This window comes from Lissotriton helveticus, chromosome 6 (genome assembly GCF_964261635.1).
Source record: "Lissotriton helveticus chromosome 6, aLisHel1.1, whole genome shotgun sequence".
NCBI lineage: Eukaryota > Metazoa > Chordata > Amphibia > Caudata > Salamandridae > Lissotriton > Lissotriton helveticus.
This window is the reverse complement of record NC_136067.1, coordinates 118912387-118935218: the sequence shown is the minus strand read 5'-3', so window position 1 is coordinate 118935218 and position 22832 is coordinate 118912387. Positions and strand designations below refer to the sequence as shown.

At 46.4% G+C, this 22832-nt stretch overlaps 1 protein-coding gene across 1 annotated transcript in view; it reads right to left on the bottom strand.

Annotated features, from left to right (window-relative positions):
- Window positions 1-1504: 1504 nt before the first annotated feature.
- Window positions 1505-22832, bottom strand: part of LOC144762327 (uncharacterized) — a 107683-nt gene continuing 86355 nt past the window's right edge. Inside the window, exon 3 of the mRNA XM_078647489.1 lies at window positions 1505-6033. Within this exon, the coding sequence (XP_078503615.1) occupies window positions 4583-6033 (1451 nt within the window). The 3' untranslated portion in view covers window positions 1505-4582. The remainder of the gene's footprint in view (window positions 6034-22832) is intronic.

The following is a 22832-nucleotide window of genomic DNA, read 5'->3' as shown; positions in this document are numbered from 1 at the left end:
ATGGAAGGACTGATAAATCACTGAATGAGCTGGATGGTAGCATGGACTTCTGCAGCCTAAAACCAGGATAACATTTTGAGAGAACACTAACCAAGGTAGAGAGAATTGCAGTGATCTATAGGCAAGACAGAATAACTGATTGAACCACAATTTGTTAGGCAGAAAGCGGAAGGAAAATCAAGATTTTACAAAGCTAATACAGATGATGAAATCAGAAGGAAGACGTTTTGGGATGCTGAGGGAAAAGTGATTGATAAAAAATAAAAACCAAGATTCGTGGCATACTTAAAAGGTATGGGAGCAGGGTTGAGTCCCGGAAATCACCAGTCATCAGATCAGATGGAGATATCTTTGCCAATTGCTAATATATCTGTTATGTCAGTGTTACTTTTCAGATAACTTTCGCCTAGCCAGCCACTATATCTCATAGAATTAAGGCCAGTTTACCATTGGAATGAGGTAGAGACAAATCACATTGAATGAACTATTGTGTGTATATGTCAACTTATGCTGGAGGAGAAACTGTGAAACAGAATAAGAGAGGCAAGAGGGGTCACATAAATGTTGAAGAGGGTCAGGTTAAGAGAAGAATCTTGAGGGGCAACATGAGCCAAAGGCAGGAAGGACGACTTGAATATAACTGAATATTAAGATAAGAGGTGATCCAGGCCAAAGCATTGCCTGTGACCCCAATCTGAGAGAGCCAAGCCTAAAGAGTATGATGACAAACCACGTCAAATGCTGCTAACAAGTTTAAAAGGATGACAGCAGCAAGCCCGCCCAGGTCCACAATGAGCTGGCGATCATCCACAATGGGACCGCAGATTCAGAGCTGTGGAGAGGACAAAGACAGGACTGATGACTATTAACTAAACCAACGTGTATCCAGGGCTATAAACTAGTATGCAAATGACAGAAGATGAAAGAGAGAGAGTGACTTTGAGTCCACAGATTTCAATGTGAGCAAGGAGTCACTGTTGATGAAAGATGCAATAAATGGTTTACAGATTACAGCCAGTACAACCAATACTACCCAAGTGGGGGTGGTGGAAAGAGCAGTACATAGGAAGAGCTGCAGAAGCAAAATCAGGAGCAGATGTCTAATGAGCACATAACTCAGTAATACAAAAAGGTGTTTAAATGATGGTTGAGGGTACAATCATGAAGTCCAATACATGTTTCTTTAAAGAATGTACGTTGATAAGACAGCATTTGCAATATTGGGGAGCAATTGTGGGATCAACAGTGTAAGAGAATGGCAGAGCCTCAGAAGATATAGTAAAGAATGAGCATTATCAGTGCAATCAAAAGTAGAATCTAGAAGGTTAGCAAGCCAAGAAAACACTCAAAAGCGAGGCAGGTTGGTGCAGAAATGTGAGAACGAAGGGAGCATGACCAGCATGAAGGAGGTTCATACGGGATGTTAAAACAGTGGTGACCTCACAGGGGGGTGTAATTAAGGAGTGAGACAAGAGAATAAATAAGTCTTGAGGAACTAACCAGAGGTTGAGTGATGAATCCGGTAGCATGACCAGGGCTGGTTGGCATCCAGATATGCAAATGGTGTCATTAAGTACAGTTGTTGGGAGTGACACGTGACAGTAAACTCTCGACCAATCTCCGCAAAGGAGATCATTGAAAGAGACAAAAATATTGCAGGACAGGTGGTGAAAGCAGATCGGGGCTAAAGTCTCCAGACCAAGAGCTTCTTACAACCTCCCTAGCCGTTAATTGAGCAGCTGTATACATATAAATATATTTTTTTAACCGCAGCATAGCAATAATGATCCTCCGGAATTCACATAACAGAATAATATAACAGAAGGTAAGACAAAAATGCTGTGATTAAAGTTAGGTAAATTAAGCATGCCAGAGGTCCTAAAAGGAATGATGAAATCCCAACATATCTGTATAGGCTTAGGTGTTACTGAGCAAAAGAGGATAGTGTTTTCAAGGGTGAGTTCTGGACCCAACTTAACTTAGTTTTTGAACTTCCTGATATGCGTTATCTTGCCAACATTTGGACCTTTCCATTTAAAGTTGTTAATAGCCATGTAAATACCTAGATTGCACATCAACACTCCCGGCAGAGTAAGTAAATATGTTAAGGCAGAAACAGAGAGTTGCAGATACCCTTCAAAGTGGTTTAGAAGGTTAAGATCACTGCTGCAGCTATGATATTGATCACATAGTCTTGACCATATGTTCTTGCAGAAGTATACCTTGGTAAGTCCATTGTCCAGGTGTTGAAAAAGGCTATGATTCAGATACATGTTCTAGAGTTGCGTAGTTCCATAAATGGCAAAAGAGGCAGAATTACTTATGCTTAAACTCATACTTAAATTACGCTATAAAATATGTGCAGTTCGAAATGTCAAAATTGCAGGTACATTCATGGCTAAAATGACAGTGAGCATGTTATACAGTTGAGTATGCTGAGTGATATTATCATGGGAAGGTGAGACCTTCGGAAAGATTAAGTGAGCTATTGCCCAGAGTCACATGATGCTGAGCTGAGCTGCCGCCGGAGCCGGGGAGCGAACCATTAACCTTCGATCTCCGGAGTCAGCTGCTCTGGTCTCTGTGCACACCTCTCCCTACGTGCAGACAAAGATGTTGGAAACTGAAGTAAATACGATTGAAGAGGCAACAACCAAATGTTATGAACGGCATTAACAAGCATAACAACCGTATTAGTGATTTATTAGATAGGAAATATGGTAGAGCTTTTTTAAATCTGTTAACTTTCTGAAGAAGATTGGAGGGCCGAAAGAATGGGATGTGTCTTTCTGGATTGTTTTTTTTTTATTTGCTTGGATATACCCAAGACGTAACTGTAAAAGTGAAATGCCTCAGTAAACACAGTTTCAAATTCAAGTGGTTGCTAATTGTCTTACACCAGGTCAGTGTCTATGCTAGCACTCAGCCCTAGATCTCTAGTTAATCTTTGCTGGCCCACATCTGGCCGGAATCTGGGCAAGGTGCCTGTGTGCAGGGGCAGGTGGCTACGATGCATGTACTCAGATTAATGTAGAGCTTGTGACAGAAATAAAAACATGAATTCAAAGCAGTAGTGCCCAGCAAAGGAACAGAAAAGACCATAGTATGGCAGATTTTCAATATACCCACTATGTAAATTAGTTAGTGCCACCACACTTATCTGAAACCTGTCTGGAAGGAAAAGGGCTTGTGGTATTTCTCGCCACATAGGTTTCAATGGACTTCTAATGCCCAGCTCCAAGTAGTTTTCATGATAATTAGTCATCAAGATCAAGGACAGCAAAGGCACCTGAGAGGAAGCAAAGCCAAAGTATCGCCTGAAAGAAGCAAAAGGGGGATTTTTTGGGGGGTGGAGCAGATGAAGAAGGTCTTAAACAATCCACTACAATCTGTAGTGATCATTCACAACCATCCACAAGAGACGATGTTACAAATGTTCATGAGCTAGTAGGACCTACTTAAAAATGCAGCAATCTTGGCTCAACGTTCTCAGGCACTGATTCAGCTCTTATGTTTACAATTTTATAATTTCGCTATTGAGTCCGTCTTTCCGATTACAGTTTGATATGAAAGTTTTGTTGCCAGCATCAGGTTTGTGATTGCTTCAAACATCACTTATTCGATTCCTTTCACCTTTCTTATGTGTTACTTTTACTTTGCTTGATGACAAATCATCTGTTTAACAAGTGTAAAAACTTGATTTAATATTTGGCCTTTTGGTGGCTATTTTTATTATCTACATACTAGTCCTGATAAATTGATTCTAAAAGAACTTCCCGTTTTACTTGTCTGCTCTGCTTCTCTTACAGAATGGGCCATCTCCATATGTATATTGCATTTTATGTTGGCTTCCATAGTATGAGAACTCTGTTCTAGTGCTATATATCTGACTGTTCTCTTGCTCTTTCAAGGATGTCCTTGCTTGCATAGCTGTTTTGGCTCCATGGCACCATTCACTGTGTCTTTGGTACAGCATACATTGTTTCTATAGTCACTGGACTGGCTGTGACTAATTGGATATTGTGTTTCTTGTTCTCAGTGTCTTGTTCTAGTTTTGTCAATTATAGTATTTCAATATTTCGTTTTCTATACCCACATGAAAAGCATTCTGAGATGATCAATGTTTTCTTCAGAACATTTTTCATGACTATCATATTGTGAATTTTTTCCCTTCTCCTTTCAGTCACTGTACTGATGACATACACAAATACTTTATTCATTAATGTTCAAACTTAAAGGTGGTTTCACCTCACTGAAGTTTGTTAACAAATCCATTGCAACGAGCCACATAGTGCAAAGACACACAGCCTGGACACAAGCATGACTTCTTAGGTGAGCCGGTATGCACTTGGGCTACCTGTAAGGAGTTTTCTATTGAGAATTTTTCTCACATCTGCACAGTAATTTGAGATTTCAAAACGCCCAGGCACAGATGTTGTGCTTCTCGTGTGTTTGTGGTAACTGGTCAGGGATGAATTCTGAATAACTCTTCCCACAAGCCATACATAGGTATGCTTTTCTTCTGTGTGTGTTAGCTATTTGCACAAAACCGATTCATAAACTGATCTCTAACATTTAATTTCTAAACAATTATTACTCTTAGGTGTGTTCGTTGATGCCTGTGCAACTGGGAAGCATCGACAAACCTTTTTCCACATTCACTACATACAAATGGCCGCTCTCCCGTGTGGATCCTTAGATGACTTTGCAGTTTGGAAAAGTCTCTGAAGCGCTTATCACATTCAGTACAAGGGTATGGTTTTTCACCTGTGTGTAATTTTCTATGCCTGATCAGGCATGATGCATCACTGAAACTCTTCCCACACTCCGCACAAGGAAATAACTTAGCTCCTGTGTGTGATCGTCTGTGCCTATTGAAGTATACCATTTTACTAAATGTCCTCCCGCAGTCTGTGCAAGTGTATGGATCCGCTCTTGTGTGTATTATCTGATGCATTTTCAGATGTGTCCAGTCCCTGAAACTCTTCCCACACTCAGTACATGCATATGGTTTCTCTAAAGTGTGTGACTTTTGATGAATGGTTAAAGATGATAGATAGAGGAATGCCTTGCCACACTCAATGCATGCATATGGTTTTTCTTCTTTGAACGTTTGCTGATGCTCACATACAACTGACTTATCGGTCCCATTATTTCCACAGTCAGTGCATGGGTTGGATCCATTGACTGTGTGCGTCTTTTGATGTCTCTGCAGCTGTGATGAGTCTCTGAAATTTTTCCCACACTCGGTGCATGGATATGGTTTTTCTCCTGTGTGTATTCTATTATGACTGTGCAGTTGTGATGAGTATCTAAAATTCTTCCCACACACAGAGCAGGGATATGGTTTCTCTCCTGTGTGTATTCGTTGATGGATGTGTAGGTTTGAAGAGGTCCTGAAACTTCTTTCACACTGATCGCAGGGATGAGATTTCTCTCCTTTGTGAATTTTTTGGTGGCTCACAAGGGAGGACGAGTGCCTGAAACTCTTTCCACACTCAGCACAAGTGTATGGTTTCTCTCCTGTGTGTATTTTTTGGTGGCTGTGTAGATATGATAAGTCTCTGAAACTTTTCCCGCATTCAGTGCATGAATACAGTTTTTCATCTGTATGTATTTGTTGGTGGGTCCGCAGGTTTGATGATGTTCTGAAACTTTTCCCACACTCTGCACATGTAAATGGTTTCTCTCCTGTATGTATTTTTAGGTGCCTATGCCGGGATGAGGAATCGCTGAAACTCTTCCCACACTCAGGACATGTGAATGGTTTAGCGCCTTTGTGTATCTGTTTGTGCCTGCTTAAGTTTCCGAGATGACTAAATGACTTTTCACACTGAGTACATGCAAATGGCTTTTTGGGGGGTAGTGATGAGGAGTCTTGTAAGCTCTTCTCTGTTTCAACAGGTGTGGATGCTCCATCACTTGGTATCCCAGCTGCATTCTTTTTTGCAGCCTTCTGTTGTGGAGACGTCCCACGCTGTCCAATATTGTCTGTATGCTTCTCTTTCTTTAATTTCTTTGCATATTCATAATCTGTTCAAAGAGAGGATCATAGAAACTAGTTAATATGTTAGTGAACAATGTCAGATTATTAAAAATAACGGATTTTGAAGTGACGCACATCTCTCAAATGCGGCCTTTCACATCAATCAATTCAGCAAGCTACCCTACAAAATGTCATAATCAATCTGTTCTGGTGCAGTAACTTACAGATGCTATGCAAAAGAGGAAGACAAACATTGCCACCTTTTATACATTAACGGACTATAGTGTCTACTCTCTATAAATGCGTCCATACTCAAGCCAATAAGCTCTGGGAGCAAGGCTTGCCCTTCCCCAAGTTTATGCTTAATCTTTTTGTATTGTGTCATCCGAAAGAGATCGCAAGACCTTATTAGCCAGAAGGGTCTACAGGGGAGAAATGGATGCTGAACATGCACGTCTCTTGGCTAATAAGGAGACTTACTTTAAAACCAGTCCATGGAGCAGGAACGAGATGGTGGGAATGTGTCAACTCATCTAGGATGCCTGTAGCCAATCTTTTAAATGCCCAGAAAGGGCAAATTGATGCAGACTTTATTGGACACACCTTCTTGCCTTTGCATGTAGGCATAATTTAACACAGAGTAATAGATTTTTACAGAAACACATAGGTTTTGGTCTGTCTACACAAATTTTGGCAAGTTACTTTAAACCATATTTTCAAGGTAAAGGAGTACACTTCCATTTGAGCTGAATATGCCTCCTTGTATTTGCTGAGTTGTTCAGTAATCTCATGGGAAGTATTAGACTGGAACCTGTTGGTTAGGAGATCATTGAATGCACAAAAGAAGAAACTGACAAAGCAATTAAGTGCTCCATTCTCTGAAAAACAGCAAGTTAGAAGTAATCAATACCAATTACTCAGCCATCTTTTGTATCACAAAAGTAAAAGAACAACCTTTGTCTGACGGTGAACCTGAGGTAAATGGTTCGCTCCTTCTGGTGAAGTATAGGTAAAGGCCAGCATCTATATTGCAAGAATAGCAGAGATTTTTTGATTCTCAATTGTCTTTCCCAATACATTCCTCTGCTGCCTTTTGTACCAAAAAGGTAAAGGAACAAACTTCTCCTGAAGATGTATCTGATGTATAAGGTATGTAAAATATATTGTAAAATGGGTAAAGGTTGTTAGCCTCCGAATCGTCTACCTCCATGCATCAATAGTCTTTACTGCCGATATACATTGGGGAGAGGGGTTGGCCTAACGGCTAAGGCGCCCGACCTCGGACCTGGGGAACTGGGTTCGAGTCTCGGTAACGACGCCAAAAACCCCCTGTGATTCTGGGCAAATCACTTAATCTCCCCGTGCCTAAAATGAAAGTGTCCTCATGTAACGTAACTGGTGCTATGTAAAGCGCTCTGATAACTGATTCGGTTCGGTTCTAGTTCGCGCTATATAAAACTCTGCAAAAATAAATAAATAAATAAATAAATACAGGGCATCAGAGTCAAAACTGAAAAAAGTTCCTGTATTCATGCAAAACTCTGGGCCCTAGGGTGGTGCTGGAAGCAAAGCGGTACCAAGGGGCATGCTGAGTGGGAAAGAAGCATTAGACCGCCGTGGAGGAAAGACTGAGGAGCATGGACAATGCATGGCCTAGAGTGCCTGCTTCTAATCACTAATATCGGACACAAGTGAGGTGAAAGTGTAAAGCGACCAGAAATAACTGTTTATATGGAATAACTCCTTCATCATGACTCATTTAAAAAAAATTTTTTTTTAATGTTTTAAGACCTTTATTGTTTGAAGTGCACAGTACACAGCTTTCAGCTTACAACCTGTTCGGGCCAGCCCCGTATGGTTGAAACTCTATCTCATGTATTAAATGAACACAGCCACAAGGCCAGCAACCCTGGGGTCCGGCAGCGTATGGGAGATTGAATTAGAATTTCACAATCATGGAAACATTCGGCAATGCAATAAAACGAAAAAGAAAATAGTGAGTGTAGATCCGCAGGTCTTTGTTTTACCTTTTGTTAATATGCAAACTCATAAACACAAAGCTATGTTAGCGCTCATCGATGTCATTTTGTGAGCCGTGGCCCGCTGTAACACTAGTAAGTCACATGGAAGGATGACAGACTGGCTCACTCTCTAGGAGGGCGCGGGATGGCATCAAGGGGGGGATGAGGCTGCATAGCTTCTTGGGCGTGTTGGTTATCGGGTGATTATACAGCGTATCCGACCTGATGGGGGTGGCTGGTGTCCGTAGTTGTGTTCGGGTAGGATCACCTCGACCCTGGCAGTTGCCCTCAAAGGCCCCATGATGTAGCGTGTATGCAAAGCAATGTTAAAGGGTTTGGTCCAGAGGAAGGCGAGACCAGTAGGTCAAGAACGTTCATAACAGTAACTTGGGAAATACAAATGAAAGGGAGGAGGGGAGTGGGACGGAAGTAGCCATGTGTTAGGGGGAGTGGTGTGGCGTCAGTGTGTCAGTTGCTATTCAGCGGGCGGGGTAGCTCGGGAGGCACAGCAGGGGGCCCGTCCGCGTGTCAAGCACGTAAGGGAGGGTTACCAGCGTGAAGGTATGTCAGTTGTAGCAGGATAGTGTTGGGCATAAGGTAGTCGGTGGTAGGGCCCCTGGCTATGGTATAATGCGTGGGGGCGAGGGTGCGGAAGAGGCAATACACCCGTCACTGCGAGACAGCCGGGTACGTAGCATACAATAAGCAAGACCCGGGAGTCATGGAGGCAGCGAGCAGTGCAGCATAGGCTACATTGTGATATCGCGGCAGGACTGGAGAGGGGGGAAATGGAAAAGGGGGAATTCGCCAGGTGCAATCACGTTTCGTGTCACCAATCACAGTGTGGGGAAGTTGAGGTAACCTACACCTCATCACGTGATCCCCTGCTCTACACATTTCTGTTGGAAGGATTGGAGGATAGTGTCCCAGTGTTGTGCAATCGGAAATTTCCTGAGGCCCGCTGTTTCCTCTCGTCACAGGGCAGCGCTCTCTGCCCGTGCCCAGTTTACAAACGATAGGCTCCAATGTCGGATGTGCGGAGGTGTGTCGGCCTTCCACCGCTTAGTGAGCAGTCGCTTGGCCGTGATGAGCCCGAGATCCCAGTATCGGGCCTGGACTTTATTCAGTCGTGTACGTTTGTATAGTCCCAATATGTAGGCCTCCCAAGTTCTCGGCACTCGTTCGTCAGTGCAATGTGTCAGTAGCATGGTCACCCCGTCCCAATATTGTTGGAGGGCAGGACAGAGCCAGAGCATGTGTAGGAGGTCTGCTCCTACCTGGGAGCAGCGGTTGCAGGCCTTATCTGTTACCAAGAAATACCTATTTATCTTGTCTGGAGTGAGGTATGCGATCATTGCCCACTCCTTATCCGTCCAGTCTCGTCCTCTGTCAGTCGCCCATTTCTCCCTCAGTTGCGCAGTGGTGGGATGAGTATGGAGAAGAAGAGCTTGCGCCAGCCAGTGGATTATGTGTGTGCCATTAGTCATGACGTGGAGGTACTGCAGGAAATGATGGGTGGGCAATTCGACAGTTATGTCACCCCAGGCGGTAGTCAGTGTGCGGGTGAGGGACGCATGTAATAGGAACTGGCCAGCTGGTAGAGATGTGTCATCTACGAGGGTGGCAAATGGGAGGAGGGCGCCGTCAGAGTATAGATCTCCCAACGTTTCCACTCCCGTTGCGGTCCAGCTGTCTAGCTTCACAGCCGTCAGTGCCCCTGCCGCAGTCGGGGTACCCAACAGAGGGAGTATTGGGGCGTATGGTGTTATCGCCCGCGTTAGGCGTAGGAAGCATCTGCGCGTTACCGCAAGATGTAGTTGCGACGGGCGCGGAGTCCGGGTCAGCGGGTGAAACAACACTTGGACCTGTGACTGGGTCCAGACCGTGGCATCCGTGGCCGTATCTCCCAAGTCCCTTCCGCCTAGCCATCCTGACACCCACTGCATTTGCGCTGCCAGATAGTATAGCTCCAGATTGGGAACAGCCAGTCCCCCCGCTTCAGTTGGCATATATAATTTCGCCAGAGCGATGCGTGGCCGGCCCTTGTTCCAGAGCAGATCGCGTAACAGGGGAACTCCTTCATCATGACTCATGCAGTGAAACCAGTTCATTCCTTATCAGTTCTTTTGGGGATCAGTGTGTTGTGTGGTAGCAGTAAGGCGCAGAGTTTGCAAGAGCCTGTGGCAAGTTATTGCTCTAAATTCCTTGCTGAGGATAGTGACAAATGGAACCCACATTTCGGGGTATGCCTCCACTTTGTTTTCTGCCAAAATAGATAGTTGCTCCATTTCCCGAACCAACCACAGCTGCCCCAGCCATGCCTTATGATCTGGGACTCTCTTGGTGCCCCAGTGGGCCAATAGCTCTCGTCGTGAAGCATTAAGGGCTAAGGCTATCTGCTTCATCTCAGAGAGCACAGGGGGAAAGGTCAGAGATTTAGGAGACCCAGCAAGATATAAGCAGCGAAACGTGGGATATTTGTTTTGAAGGCTGCATTTATGTCCTGGAGTATCATGTACCAATATCTCGCCAGTTTGGGACAATGCCAAAGTAAGTGCACTAGTGAGCATGTTTGTCCACATCCCCACCAGCAGTAAGCTGAGCGGTCTTCGTTCCATTGGTTTATTCAGGCCGGTGTTAGATACCAGTATGTAGCAACCTTGTATGCTGCTTCTGTACCCGGAATGTTGTGTGCTGTATGATGGGACCTGAAATAGATGTCCTGCCACTCTTTGTTCGTGAGGGATCTGCCTATTTCCTCCTCCCACCTTAGCTGTCCTTTGGTTTTCCTAGGAGAGGTGTCCGTCGAGAGGAAAGCGTTTGTCATCGTCCTTAGTAATGAGCCACTTCTCAAACTGGGTTAAGTGGCGGGAAGCCCCTGGTCTCATCTCCTGAGAGGTTACCCAGTGAAGAGCTTGGTTATAAGTGTAGTGGTCAGAAGCGCGGATTACGTAGTCTTCCTGAAACTGATCAAAAATAATAATTCCATTCTGGTCACATAGGGAACCTACTCTTTTGCAGCCCTTTCCACGCCACTGCTGGAATGGCTCCGATTTACACCCCGGCGGGAAATCAGGGTTGTCAACCAACGGGGGTCATCAGGGAGGCAAAGGAAGCGAAACCGTGATGCATCGTCGTTGCATCGCAGATTTTCAGGGTTGTCGCCGTGATGGGAGAGGAGTACAGTCCCCACGCCCTATGTCCATGCGGGAGCCAAATCTCTTGCCAGATTTTCACTCCTGCGATAGCTTGGTCCATAAACGACCAGTGCTTCTGCGAGCGGGGACGATTCCACCCCAGGATCAAGCGTAGTTGGGATGCTTGAAAATACCGTGCTACTACCAGAACTCCCAGCTCTCCTCCTATTTTAGGCTTTGTTATCTGTGAGAAGCTGAATCACGGTTGCTTCCCACCCCATATGAATCGGTTGATGGTGGGTTGTAGGCTCCCTAGTATGGCCGGGGTGTGGTGAGGGGAATAGTTTGAAAAATATAGAGTATACGCGACATGAGTGTGATCTTGACTGCGGCAATACAACCCGCCCAAGAGAGACCTGACTGTGTCCATGTGGCTAGGGTTTTATTAGTCTGTTCCAGGAGTGGGCCACAGTTAGTTATTAGTGATTTGGCAGGTGTTAGTGCCAGAGAATACCTAGGTATGGTATATGATTGCTAACCCAGGAGAATGGAAATTGTCTGGCCAGAGCCTCCACAATGAAAGGGTTAGTGGAGAGGTTTAGAATTTGCGACTTATGGAGGCTCACCTTAATTCCAGACACCTCACAAACTCGAGAGAACTCGTCTACTAGGGCCTCGAGAGAGGCCGCAGGATTCGTCAGGGACAAGATCACATCATCAGCGTATAGGCTTATGATTAGGGCTCCCGGTTTTCCGTTTTTACGGATTTATACATATAAATACAGACGGAAATCTATATTTCCTTTGTCTGTATTTATATTTATAAACGGTAAAATACTAGCAAATGTTTGCCACGCTGCCGGCGGGTATTTTGCTACCGATGGGGCACTTGGAATGCAAGATAAGGCGCATGTACCGTGGCAGACATTTGCCACATTTACATTTTCTACACCGCAACTTTTTAACTGTTTGTTAAAATTAAAAAAAATATATGGGCACGTAGCTCCAACCCGTGTCCCGTGTAAAAGGCAGTGCTCACAGTACTGTCCGCAGTGCCCCCTCCTTGGTCTGTACCAGGGAGCATCGCTATGAGCCCCCCCCCCCCTTGCAGACAGTCGCCTCCCTCTGCTTGTAAATTACATTGAGTCCACATGTCGCCTCCGCTCCCTTACACCTCACTCTTCTCCCATCAGCCAACATCAATAGCCCCCTCAGGTGTCAGTCCAGACAAAGCCCAGCTCTCCATGGCGCCGGTACCAGTCTGATGGGCAGCAGGCTCCTGCCCTCCCCTCCCATCACTGTAAATGAGGTGTGAAAGGCAGGCTGGAAATGCGCCAAGCAATTAGAGCAGCCCCTCCGAACTGCTGAAGGACCTGCGCCCCCTAGACTGGTAGCAGGAGGGGGAAGGTTTAAAGACACCATTGTAGTCCAACGACTGAGCGCTTGAACAGTCGCACATTTGCGCTTGCAGTTTAATGAGGAGTGCGTGAACAGTCGCAGAGCACAGCTGTGCTTGCAGTTCAGTGAGGTGCACATGCACAGTCGCACAGCTGTGCTTGCAGTTCAGTGAGGTGCACATGCACAGTCGCACAGCTGTGCTTGCAGTTCAGTGAGGTGCACATGCACAGTCGCACAGCTGTGCTTGCAGTTCAGTGAGGTGCACATGCACAGTCGCACAGCTGTGCTTGCAGTTCTGTGAGGAACGCGTGCATGCTCGGGGCCACCCACAGAGCTCTTTTTCGTGAGTGCACCTCAAGACATAATGATAAATACGCTGTTAGTGCATGCACAAATGCCATTGATGAGTGATGCTCTCAAAACAATGTATGAATTCATGAAAACATATGAATAATTTCGGATTTACATGAAATAGTGGTATAGACAAAGTGCACGGTGCTGAAGGGGAGCAAAACACTCAGGGCTACTCTCACTAGCAGGCACGAGGGTGCGTTGCCGAACAGTCAACCAGCAGAGCCAGGGCGCATTTTTTTACTATCTGCTAATTTCCATGCAAATTTAAATCAGGTCAAAATGAACAATGCCCAGGGCAACTCGTTGTATATTGGAAATTGTTTAACATAGAACCAGCTAGGATGAACCCAAACTGCATTTCCCAGAAAGCATTTGGCAACTATTCTTATGCAACTCTGACTCAGATAGGTGTAGCGCGCGTATATTTCCCAACCATAAAACAACCCACCACACTTATCCTTCATACTTTCAATAGGCGAGACATGGTTCCATGAGCATAGACAGAGAGAAGGGACTAAACCCCGGGGAGAGGCAGCAGGTTTCGTTACAGTGCAGGAGCTGCCTCGCGCGCCTTTAGGGTGCCGTCAGAACCTCAAGTCTGTCAGGAAGACAGACATCTCAAGGACTGAAGCGATGTCTCGTCCACTGTAGATTTTATGTACTATCCACATGACTGCCACCTGACACTACTGGCTGTCTCACAGTACTACACTGCACTGGGTCTGGCCACACTACCATCTCATAGGCACCCGTACCATTCCAGTAACTAAACTCTCCAGAGGAGCCCCTGGCTGCCTGGTTCCGCACTGCCCTCTGAAGTACCCAAATGTCTATAGTGGACCTGGTTACACTGCCTACCTGACTGCCCAGTCCATGCAATAGGCACACGACCACTTTGTATTTGTTTTAATTTTATTTTTGTCTCGGATTTGGAGCTCCTTTTAAGTTGGCATCACAGCCTGCACTAACTAAATGAAGGGACCACTGCTGCTGAGACCAGGGACCCCTTAGCCTGCTGGTACTCTAGGTCTGTAGCATTGTGGGCATCACCGGCTGTAGCGGTTACAATTAGTAAGTGGTAGCGAGGCCTGGCACAGCACGATAGCCTGATGCCAGCGCTGGCACAGTCCCAGTTATTCATGTATCAGCCTCTTTCACGTGCACTTCCTTCCTATCTTGGCACCGACATAAAAATTGCCCCATTATCGAACCATAAACCTTGACAAGCATTGGCATAGCCAATAGGTCTCGCCTTTGGGACCTTATAAGTGGTTATCCATGCAACAGTTGATGTTGATGCACCAAGGATATTGTGCTGCATAACTAAATACTTATAAGGTCCCAAAGGTGAGACCTATTGGCTATGCCAATGCTCTTTATTTGTTTTCTAGTACAATATATACTATATTGTACTAGAAAACGAATAAAATTGTCAATTTAAATAATTGTGGAAAAATACTACCTATAGCGTTGTCTTTTGCTTGTGGCAAAAATAAATGTGGATAAATACAGAAAAAATGCCCCAAAAATAAATATGGATAAATACAGACGGAAATGGCAAAAAAATAAATACCATAAAACCGGGAGCCCTACTTATGATATGTGTGTCTGCCCCCAGGCGAATCCTGGAGATCAATGGATTGTCTCCAACTCTCTGGGCCATCGGCTCCATATATAAGGCGAACAGAAAGGGGGAGAGTGGACATCTCTGTCGAGTCCCCCTGCGTATGGTGAAAAGCACGGAGTAGTATTCGTTGACTCTGACTGATGCCCTGGGTGCTTTGTATATGCATCTTATCTAGCCAAGAAACCTCTCCCCAAAGCCGAAGCGGCGGAGCGTCTCGTACAGATATGGCCAGTGGACCCTCTCAAAGGCCTTTTCTGTGTCAACCGACAACAGGAGGGCATCCTTTCAGGGGTGGTCGATGAGATCTGTGAGATGTATAAGGCGTTTGCATTGTCTTGTCGGTATGAAACCGGCTTGGTATGGGTCTATGAGCCCTGCTATGTATGGGTTAATGCAAGCTGCCAAAATGCTCGTACATTTTTTAGCGTTGACATTTAGTAAAGCGATTGGGCGATAGGATGCGCATTCCAAGGGGTCTTCTGAGGGTTTTAGGATCACCGATATAGAGGTTTCCGTAAGGGAATCAGGTAGTGTCCCCTTGTCAATAAAGGAGTTAAATGTCGTGCCAATATAGGAGCGAGTACCTGGCAGAATTTCTAGTACAACATAGCGGTAAAGATATCCGGGCCCAGGGACTTAGCAGTTTTGAGACGGGCTATCGCTGCAACCACCTCGTCTACTTGGATAGGGCGATCAATGTGAGTTGCAGTGGCAACCGGTAGCGTAGTCAGCTGCACGCCCTGGAGATAATCAGCTAAGTCTCCATTTGGGTTGCCGCCCTCCACCTAAAGCCTGTAGTAGAAGGGATGGAAGGCCTCTGCTATTTCCGAGTCCGCAAGCACTATTGTCCCGGTCGGAGCTTTGATTGCCGGCACCGTCCAGGAGACCTCCCTTTGGCGCAATGTGTGGGCTAGCATGCAGCCTGAGTGATTGCAGATTAGGAAGAATTTGTGCTGGAGATGTAGTAGGGCATATTCTGCTCTGTCTAGATTCAACCTGCGGAGGAAAAGTGGTTCCTTTCTAATTCCCTCCATATATGGGGAGCACCTGTGTGTGTGTTTATGGATTCTAGCTCCGCTACTGTTATCTCTAGTTAAGTTCTGTGCTTCTTTTGGAGCCTGTTTTCACCCGCTGATCACCCACGGATCTCCTCAAAGTCATTATTGGTGAGATAGTCTGTGGGTGACTTGTGGATTGCATTTGTTATCTGGTCTGAGTGAAGCATTGCATTTCGAAGAAGCCACCTTGATGGGAGTGGGTGAGAGACGCCCAGGTTCAGCGATAGTGTAATCAGGGCATGATTAGAGAGAGAGCGAGGCTCGATTGTTGCTTCAGCTACGCAACCCATTAGCGCATCTGTAATCAGAAAATGATCAATACGGGCATAGGTTTTGTGGGCTGTGGAGGAATCTGTGTAGTCTTTAATGGAGGGGTGTGTCTGCCTCCATAAGTTGTTAAGAAAGCAATTTGTGAGCCATTGCAGTCCAGTCAGTGATACGAGTCCTGGCTTGTGTGGTGCGTTGTCCGGAACGGTGTAAGTCTGTGTTCATTACAAGGGTCAGTTCCCCCCCACCACCACCTCTCGGTCAGGCGTGGCTAGCACTTGTGTAAGGTAGTTAATCAGGAAGCGTTCCTGGTGTTTGTTCAGCGCGTATATAGACACTACTGTGAATTGTACTTGGCCCTATTGTAGTCTAAGCCCTAGTGCTCTACCTTTCTGTTGCGCTATTATCTCAGTGACCTTTCCCTGAAAGCTCTGGGCAAGCAGTATGGCTACCTCATTCCTTTTAGATGAGTCTGAGGTCCAGTATTGTCTGGGAGAGCGCATACGGTGGGTGTCCTTGGCAAGCAGATGGGTTTCTTGTAATAAGCAAATGTCCCCCTCGGAGTGTTCTAGATAGGATAGGAAGGCTTTGTGCTTCACCGGGTTACGGAGGCCTCGTTCACTGAGGCTCACTAAGGCGAACGTTATGCATTCTGGTAGTTTAAAATACCCCCATGTCACTGGCTCCCTATGCCCTTGCTGCGCCTGCAAGAAAGCAATGGTACGCCCTGCTATATGGTTACCACTACAATTGCCGCCCGTGCAGTGCCTTGGTTGGTGCGGAGGAGAAGAGGAGAAAGAAGACAGAAAGACACCCATAGCCAACAAAAAGGATACACTTGGAAAAAAACCAACAGGAGACCAAAGTCTGTCAAATCCGACGATTCGGGGTGAGGCGTATCCGACCAAGAGAGGACTGTATCGGAAGAGTACCTACTAAAAGACCCAGAGTGGGTCCACTCATCGTGCGAAGGACTGGTCATCTGGAGGTCGACTGTTTGTCTGCCCCTCTGCAGCCTCACTTAGGGCCTCACCGGACCCATCCTACCACCCGGGGTAGGATCCTGTACAACTCAGGAAGCCGTTGAGAGGGTGAAATCCGCAGATGGGACCTGCAGCACTGCCTGTCTCTCTTTACTGATGGTGTCCGAGTCGGGTCTAGGCCCACGGCGGTTGCTGGTCACCCACTGCCGTGCAGGTCGCTGGCATTTAGGAGAGGTGGATTGTTTCTTAGGGTCTTCTTGTGTGGTGATGTGTAGGAGAGTACAGGCCTCTTTGAGGGATCGAAACTGGTACAGAACTCCTTCGTATCTGAAAATTATGCGGAAAGGGTGACCCCAGGCATATGGTACCTTGGCCCTCCGTAGGTGCTCCCTGACAGGGCGGAAGTCCCTACGTTTCTGGAGAGTGATACTGGAGAGATCTTAAAAAAAGGTCTAGAGTGGCCTTTGAAGTTAACTGGGTTAGAGACCCTGGCATTCCTGAGGATATCTTCTTTAATCTGGAAGTCATGGACACACACCAGTATATCCACCGGGGGTCCTTTCCCTGGTATTTCAGGGCCTATCCTATTTACCCGGTCTAGTTGTAATGGAAAGATCTTTAGGAGGCCGGAGACATGTCGGAGGAGGTCTGTGATGTACTCACGTAGATTGGGGCCTTCTGCTTTCGTAGGGAACACCTCTTATCCTTATGTTGTTCGTCCTAGATCTGTTCTCCAAGTCCTCATTGTGTGCCTGAAGGTCCAATTGTTGATATTTTAGCCTCAAGATCTATTGTTGAAGTTAAGCTACCTCCTCCACCCGGCTCGACTCTCTGTCCTCAAGCTCGGCCACTCTCTCGCCCACCTCGTCCATATCTCGTCATACCTCCCGGAGTTCGGAGGCGATTTCCGTTTTCATTGCCTGCAGGTCTGTGCGTAGTGAGGCGAACAGTGATTGGGCCTTTTCCGTCATCTGAGTCCAGCCGGTTCTCAGGCCCTTGGCTTGCATTTTTTTATCATCTGTCCCTGAGCTGCCTGCTTTTCTGAACATTTCTTTGAGGGATCGCTACTTTTTTTGCCCTGTTCCCTGCCATGATGTCCAGGTTTGAGGCAGAGGCTATCGCCCGGCGCCCTAATCGGTGTGCTCCCGCACTCCGAGTGGATGGCCAAGTCCCGGGCCCGCACGTGGATGCAATCTCTCATCCACGTCCTATTCCCAATAGGTCTCTGGGGGTGGGTGCTCCAGCACATTTGAGGTTTCTATACGGCTAAGGGAGCAGTGGCGGTGTCCGTCAAGGCCCATTGTGCAGTCCAGTAATGCAAGGCCCCTCACCCCGCACCGGTCTCCGCCAACTCCACAAGTTCTACTTCAGTTGTTAAGTGACTCCCACAACGCGCGTCCTGACTACAGCGACATTACGTCCGCCCGCACCCCGCCTGCAGCCTCTGGTTCAGAGGCTACACGGTCACCCATGTGAGGGGAATCCTTTCTCTCCGACCAAGGCCGTCCGGCCGCTGTTCTTGATGGTCCCCTACACCCACCTCTGCCAAAACTATAGTGGACTGGTTATCGTTGGGCCCATGTAGGAGGTGAGGGGATGGGCCCCGTATCTAGCCTTCAGCTCTTCCGCAGTCGTGTGAGAAAGACGAACTAGGCCTACCTCTGTCTCCGCAGGCCGAGTGCGTCCTGTTGCTGCCCCGACTGCCATCACCTGGGGGCGCTACTCGCTTTAGCAGTCTCAAGGGGTGAGGCAGGGTCGCCGGGGGCCAGAAGTGCGCCACGAGTCTGGAACCCACCCTGGAGCTTGACGGCTCCGCTGTCTGGGGCTTGGGTGCTTTTTTTTATAGCCTACCCCTCTGCTCGGGAAGCACTCGTTGCTGGGGGGGCCTCGGCCAGCGTCCCATGAGAAGAGCCACTGTAATTATGTGGCAGGTGAAGACCAAATTATGCATCAGACGAGACAAATGATGCCATTTTGGAGCACTTTAATGTCACTTTTTTGTCATTTTTCATTCGTATTGGAAAGGTTTCACCTCAAATAAAACAAGCATTTCCAATGCAATAGGTCTCACATTTGCAAGAGTTTAAGCAATTGGCATTGTAAATGACAATGCCTTTTATTTATCTGTTTTGATAATTAAAACATAAATAAAAGGCATTGTCATTTACAATGCTAATAGCTCAAACTCTTGTAAATGCGAGACCTCGATTGCACGGACGAGTTGCTTGGAAAGTAAAAGCACACTTAGCGCACTGAATGTTGCAGGAAAGTATGTTGTGCCTGCAGTAGGGGAAACGCATTAAAGAAAATAGTGCTTACAGACCAAAAAAAAGAGGCTGCATTCCGCTCTTTTCTTTTTTGCTCAGTGTCATTACAGACCAGGAGCAACCGTGCACAAATCAGTCTTGAGGCTACTCCAAAAGAGAGAGTGGTACAATCCAGGGCAAACAACTCGACCTGTTTGGCGGTAAAACTGCTATGAAGTTGTAGTGGTGGCTGAGTGATGCATAGAAGATAAAGGCCTTTAACCTGCATACCAGCTTTGAGGATTTCTTCTTGGTGTATCCGAACAGTTTGTCTTGACTGAGCCGACGCTTCCTGCATAGCGAGAAATGTGTGCAGTGTGTTATTAGGAACAGGCTGCAAAAAGGCGGGCTGCCATGTTGAATGACATTTGTGCACTTGTCTCTCTTTGTCCCCACACATTTATTTGCTCTGTTTCTTCTCCCTACACACGTCGGTTCCTTCAGCACCAACAAAATGACGTAGAGCACTACGCCGTGGGCTTATTTATTCTTATTTAGCTTTCTGCAAGCATCGGAGATGCTGCACAACATAGTTTAAAATCCAGTGACTAAACTAACAGATCCCAAAGTCGAGACCCACTGGCTTTGTCAGAGCTTGTTATGATTCTCGCCGCACTGTCCCTGGATGCTCACTGCACTATAGACCTATTAGGGCCCTGCGAGAGATGCACTCCCTCCTTATGTACGTTAAACTCACCCACCCACGTGAACTGCACTCTTTTTACCCTTGTTGTGTTCCGATTGGATCCAACATCAGACTAATACAGTGCAGAAATCACGTGAATCTTCTCACATCTGTGCAGAGTTGTGTGTGTGGGGAGGTGGGTGAAGTAATGACCCCATCTCTCCTCTCTCCCCCTCAGTCTGCGGGACTTCCTCTCTGCTCACATTTTCCAGAGCACACATCCTCATACCAGGTGCATACAATACTTCTGGTTGGCGATCGCAGGAGTGCGGGGGAGAAAACATGAAAACAGAGAGACCGACAACCGTAGGAAGGCAGCAGGCAGGAGTTCACAGGACAGCTGCACCGCCACAGAGTCACTAAACGTAGGGTCCCTTTCTGTCCGTCGGGTCTCTTCAGTGCAGCCTTTAGAGCAAGATTGTCATTCACCGGTGCTTTCACAGGGCCCGTTTCTGGGACACACGATTGTACTGTCTCTATTGCAGTACTGAGTGTCTCTTACTACAGCTGCATCATGTGGCAGTCGCTGACGCACACTTCTCACTAGTTCTGTCGCTGGTTCTAACTAGGTTTTTCTTTGGGACGGCTGCTCGGTGCCTCTACGTGGCACGGATTTGGTGTTGTCTTTGTGTGTGCGCTGTGGTCTGTGGCTTTCTCAGTTCCACCGTCATGCCACTGGTGTTTCTGCTGCGTCGCACTAGTGCTGCCCGAGGGCAAGTGCAGCATAGGTGGCTCCTCTAACTAGTGCTGTTTGGAGATCGGCGTACTTTGGGTTTTCCAAACAGTAAGGACCCCCCTCCGACCCCTTGAGCGTGTCGATCTACAGGCTCACTGCAACAATTTTCCCACAAATTCGCCCATAAGAAAAGTGCGTTTAAGCACTTTTTCTGAAGGCTTTTTGCGCCCATGTCTGCTCTTGGTGTGTTTTTTCCTTTAATGGAGCTACCCTATTTTGCCCCCTTCACCTGCTCCTCGAAACTTTCAATGCATAGACAATTAAAGAGGGCGATTGGGAGGGGGGCAAATATGGTTTTGTCCAGGGCTCTCCAAGCAAAGGGCAGCTCTTGATAAGAGAAAAAGACTAGCATTGGCCTAGCCAATAGGTCTCGCCTTTGGGACCGTATGTAGTGGTTAGTCATGCTGTACATTGTCCTGGGTGCTGTGCCGCTCTGCAGGAATAGAGTGGGGTGGGATTTGCCGAGATGTGGGTCCCTTGCTCGGTGTGCCACTGGATTCAAGCTAGCCTGGCTGATGAGGGGTGTTAGCCCGAAACCGGTCCCAGGATGCTTCTTCCGATCCAGGGATGACCTGGCTTGGCAGTTCAGGCTGGACTGTTCCCATAAGGAACAGGGGGAAGACTGATTTGCATATGGCTGGGTCCAAACTGGGGTGGCATAGTGAGCAAAAGAATAATGGATTTAACCCAGATCTCTTGACTGGGGGGGGGGAATGTTTGATAAGTCAGCATTCCGTCCATCATTTGTTTCCACAGCACTTTTCGCCCTAAGTAAGATGGGTAAGCCCAGATGTGGGTCCCTTGCTTGCTGTGCCTCTTGATTCAGCTAGCCTGGCTGATGAGGGGTGTTACCCCAAAACCAGTCCCAGGATGCTTTATTTCGATCCGAGGAAGACCTGGCTTGTTAGTTCGGACTGGACTGTTCCCATGAGGAACAGGGTAAAACTGCTTTGCATATGGCTGGGTCCAAACTGGTGTGGCGTAGTTAGTAAAAGAACAATGGATTTATCCTAGATCTCTTGACTGAGTTTTCTCAGCATCAGAAAGGCGAAGGAAGACTTCCACATCACTTCATGAGTTAACGAAGAATATGAACAAATGCAGGTAACCCAGCTAATCAAACTCCAGTCAGAATGAAAAGTGTAATCTGGGGAGTAAATTATTAAACACATTTTCACAACATGATTTTACAGAGAGACGCACTGCCATTCAGTATTCCTACAGATGGTAGTTAATGGCAAAAAAGTCCTTAGAAATTTCATATGGATTCAAACCCAACCAGATGGTAAATAAAGCCTGAGAAATGTTCTAGAATACATGTTAACACATTTCCAGGCGCTCAGTGACAAACCCTAAACCATTTCCTTCTTCAATGGGGTCTCATAATGGGTTTACATTTTGCACGTAGCTAGGAAACCTGTACACAAAGATACCACAATTTGCTTAGATTAGGCAAAGCAAATGGTTAAGCCCAGTGACTAAGGATAAGGTACAACACTGTCTCCTTTTGTGGTGCTAGAAGCTCTCCCCATAGCGGTACAAGTGGGTGTTTTATCAAATATGGCATTACTACGGATCTTTAGGATAATCTGGCATTCCCGATTCCACATCAGCAGATAAATCAATTCCTTAAAAAATGAAGGGAAATTATTCTGAAAATCTGCTTTCCTTGAATCGAAATGCCAGAGTCTGTTGAGTTTTGTGAAGATTAAAACAGATTCACAATCAATAAAAAAAAGTGAAGAGTGGTGCCCTGCTGCTTTTTAATTAAAAGACCGTTATGGTGTTACCAGTGAAGATCAGAACTCTTATTTCTAGTGCTGTCAAGAAAGCAACCAGCACCAAGAAGGTCTTTCAAATCTAGGTGCTGATGTGCAGGTGGCTGCCTTTACAGGCACACATTATGAATGTGAAGACAAATCACACACGGATTGTTCAGCTCCCTCTCCATCTGTACCCAGAACAATTTATTACTAGACTTGAAAGAAAAAGAGGATAGCCATTTCTGGATTCTCTGAGGACCATCACAAGTCATGAGCTATCCTTGCGACCTTAGTCACACACACAAGACTAAATATTCTGCAGGATTCCTTAATAACCAACATTTAAAAAATCCGGGATAATATCAATGTTTCCACTCCTATTGTCCACTGCTGAGAAGCACTAATGAAGAACAAGTTACTCAGTAACACTCTTTCTGGTGGATACTCTAACCACAGATTCCTCGCTTTTAGAATATCCTCAAGAGCCAGACTAGATTAGATTTTTTAGCAT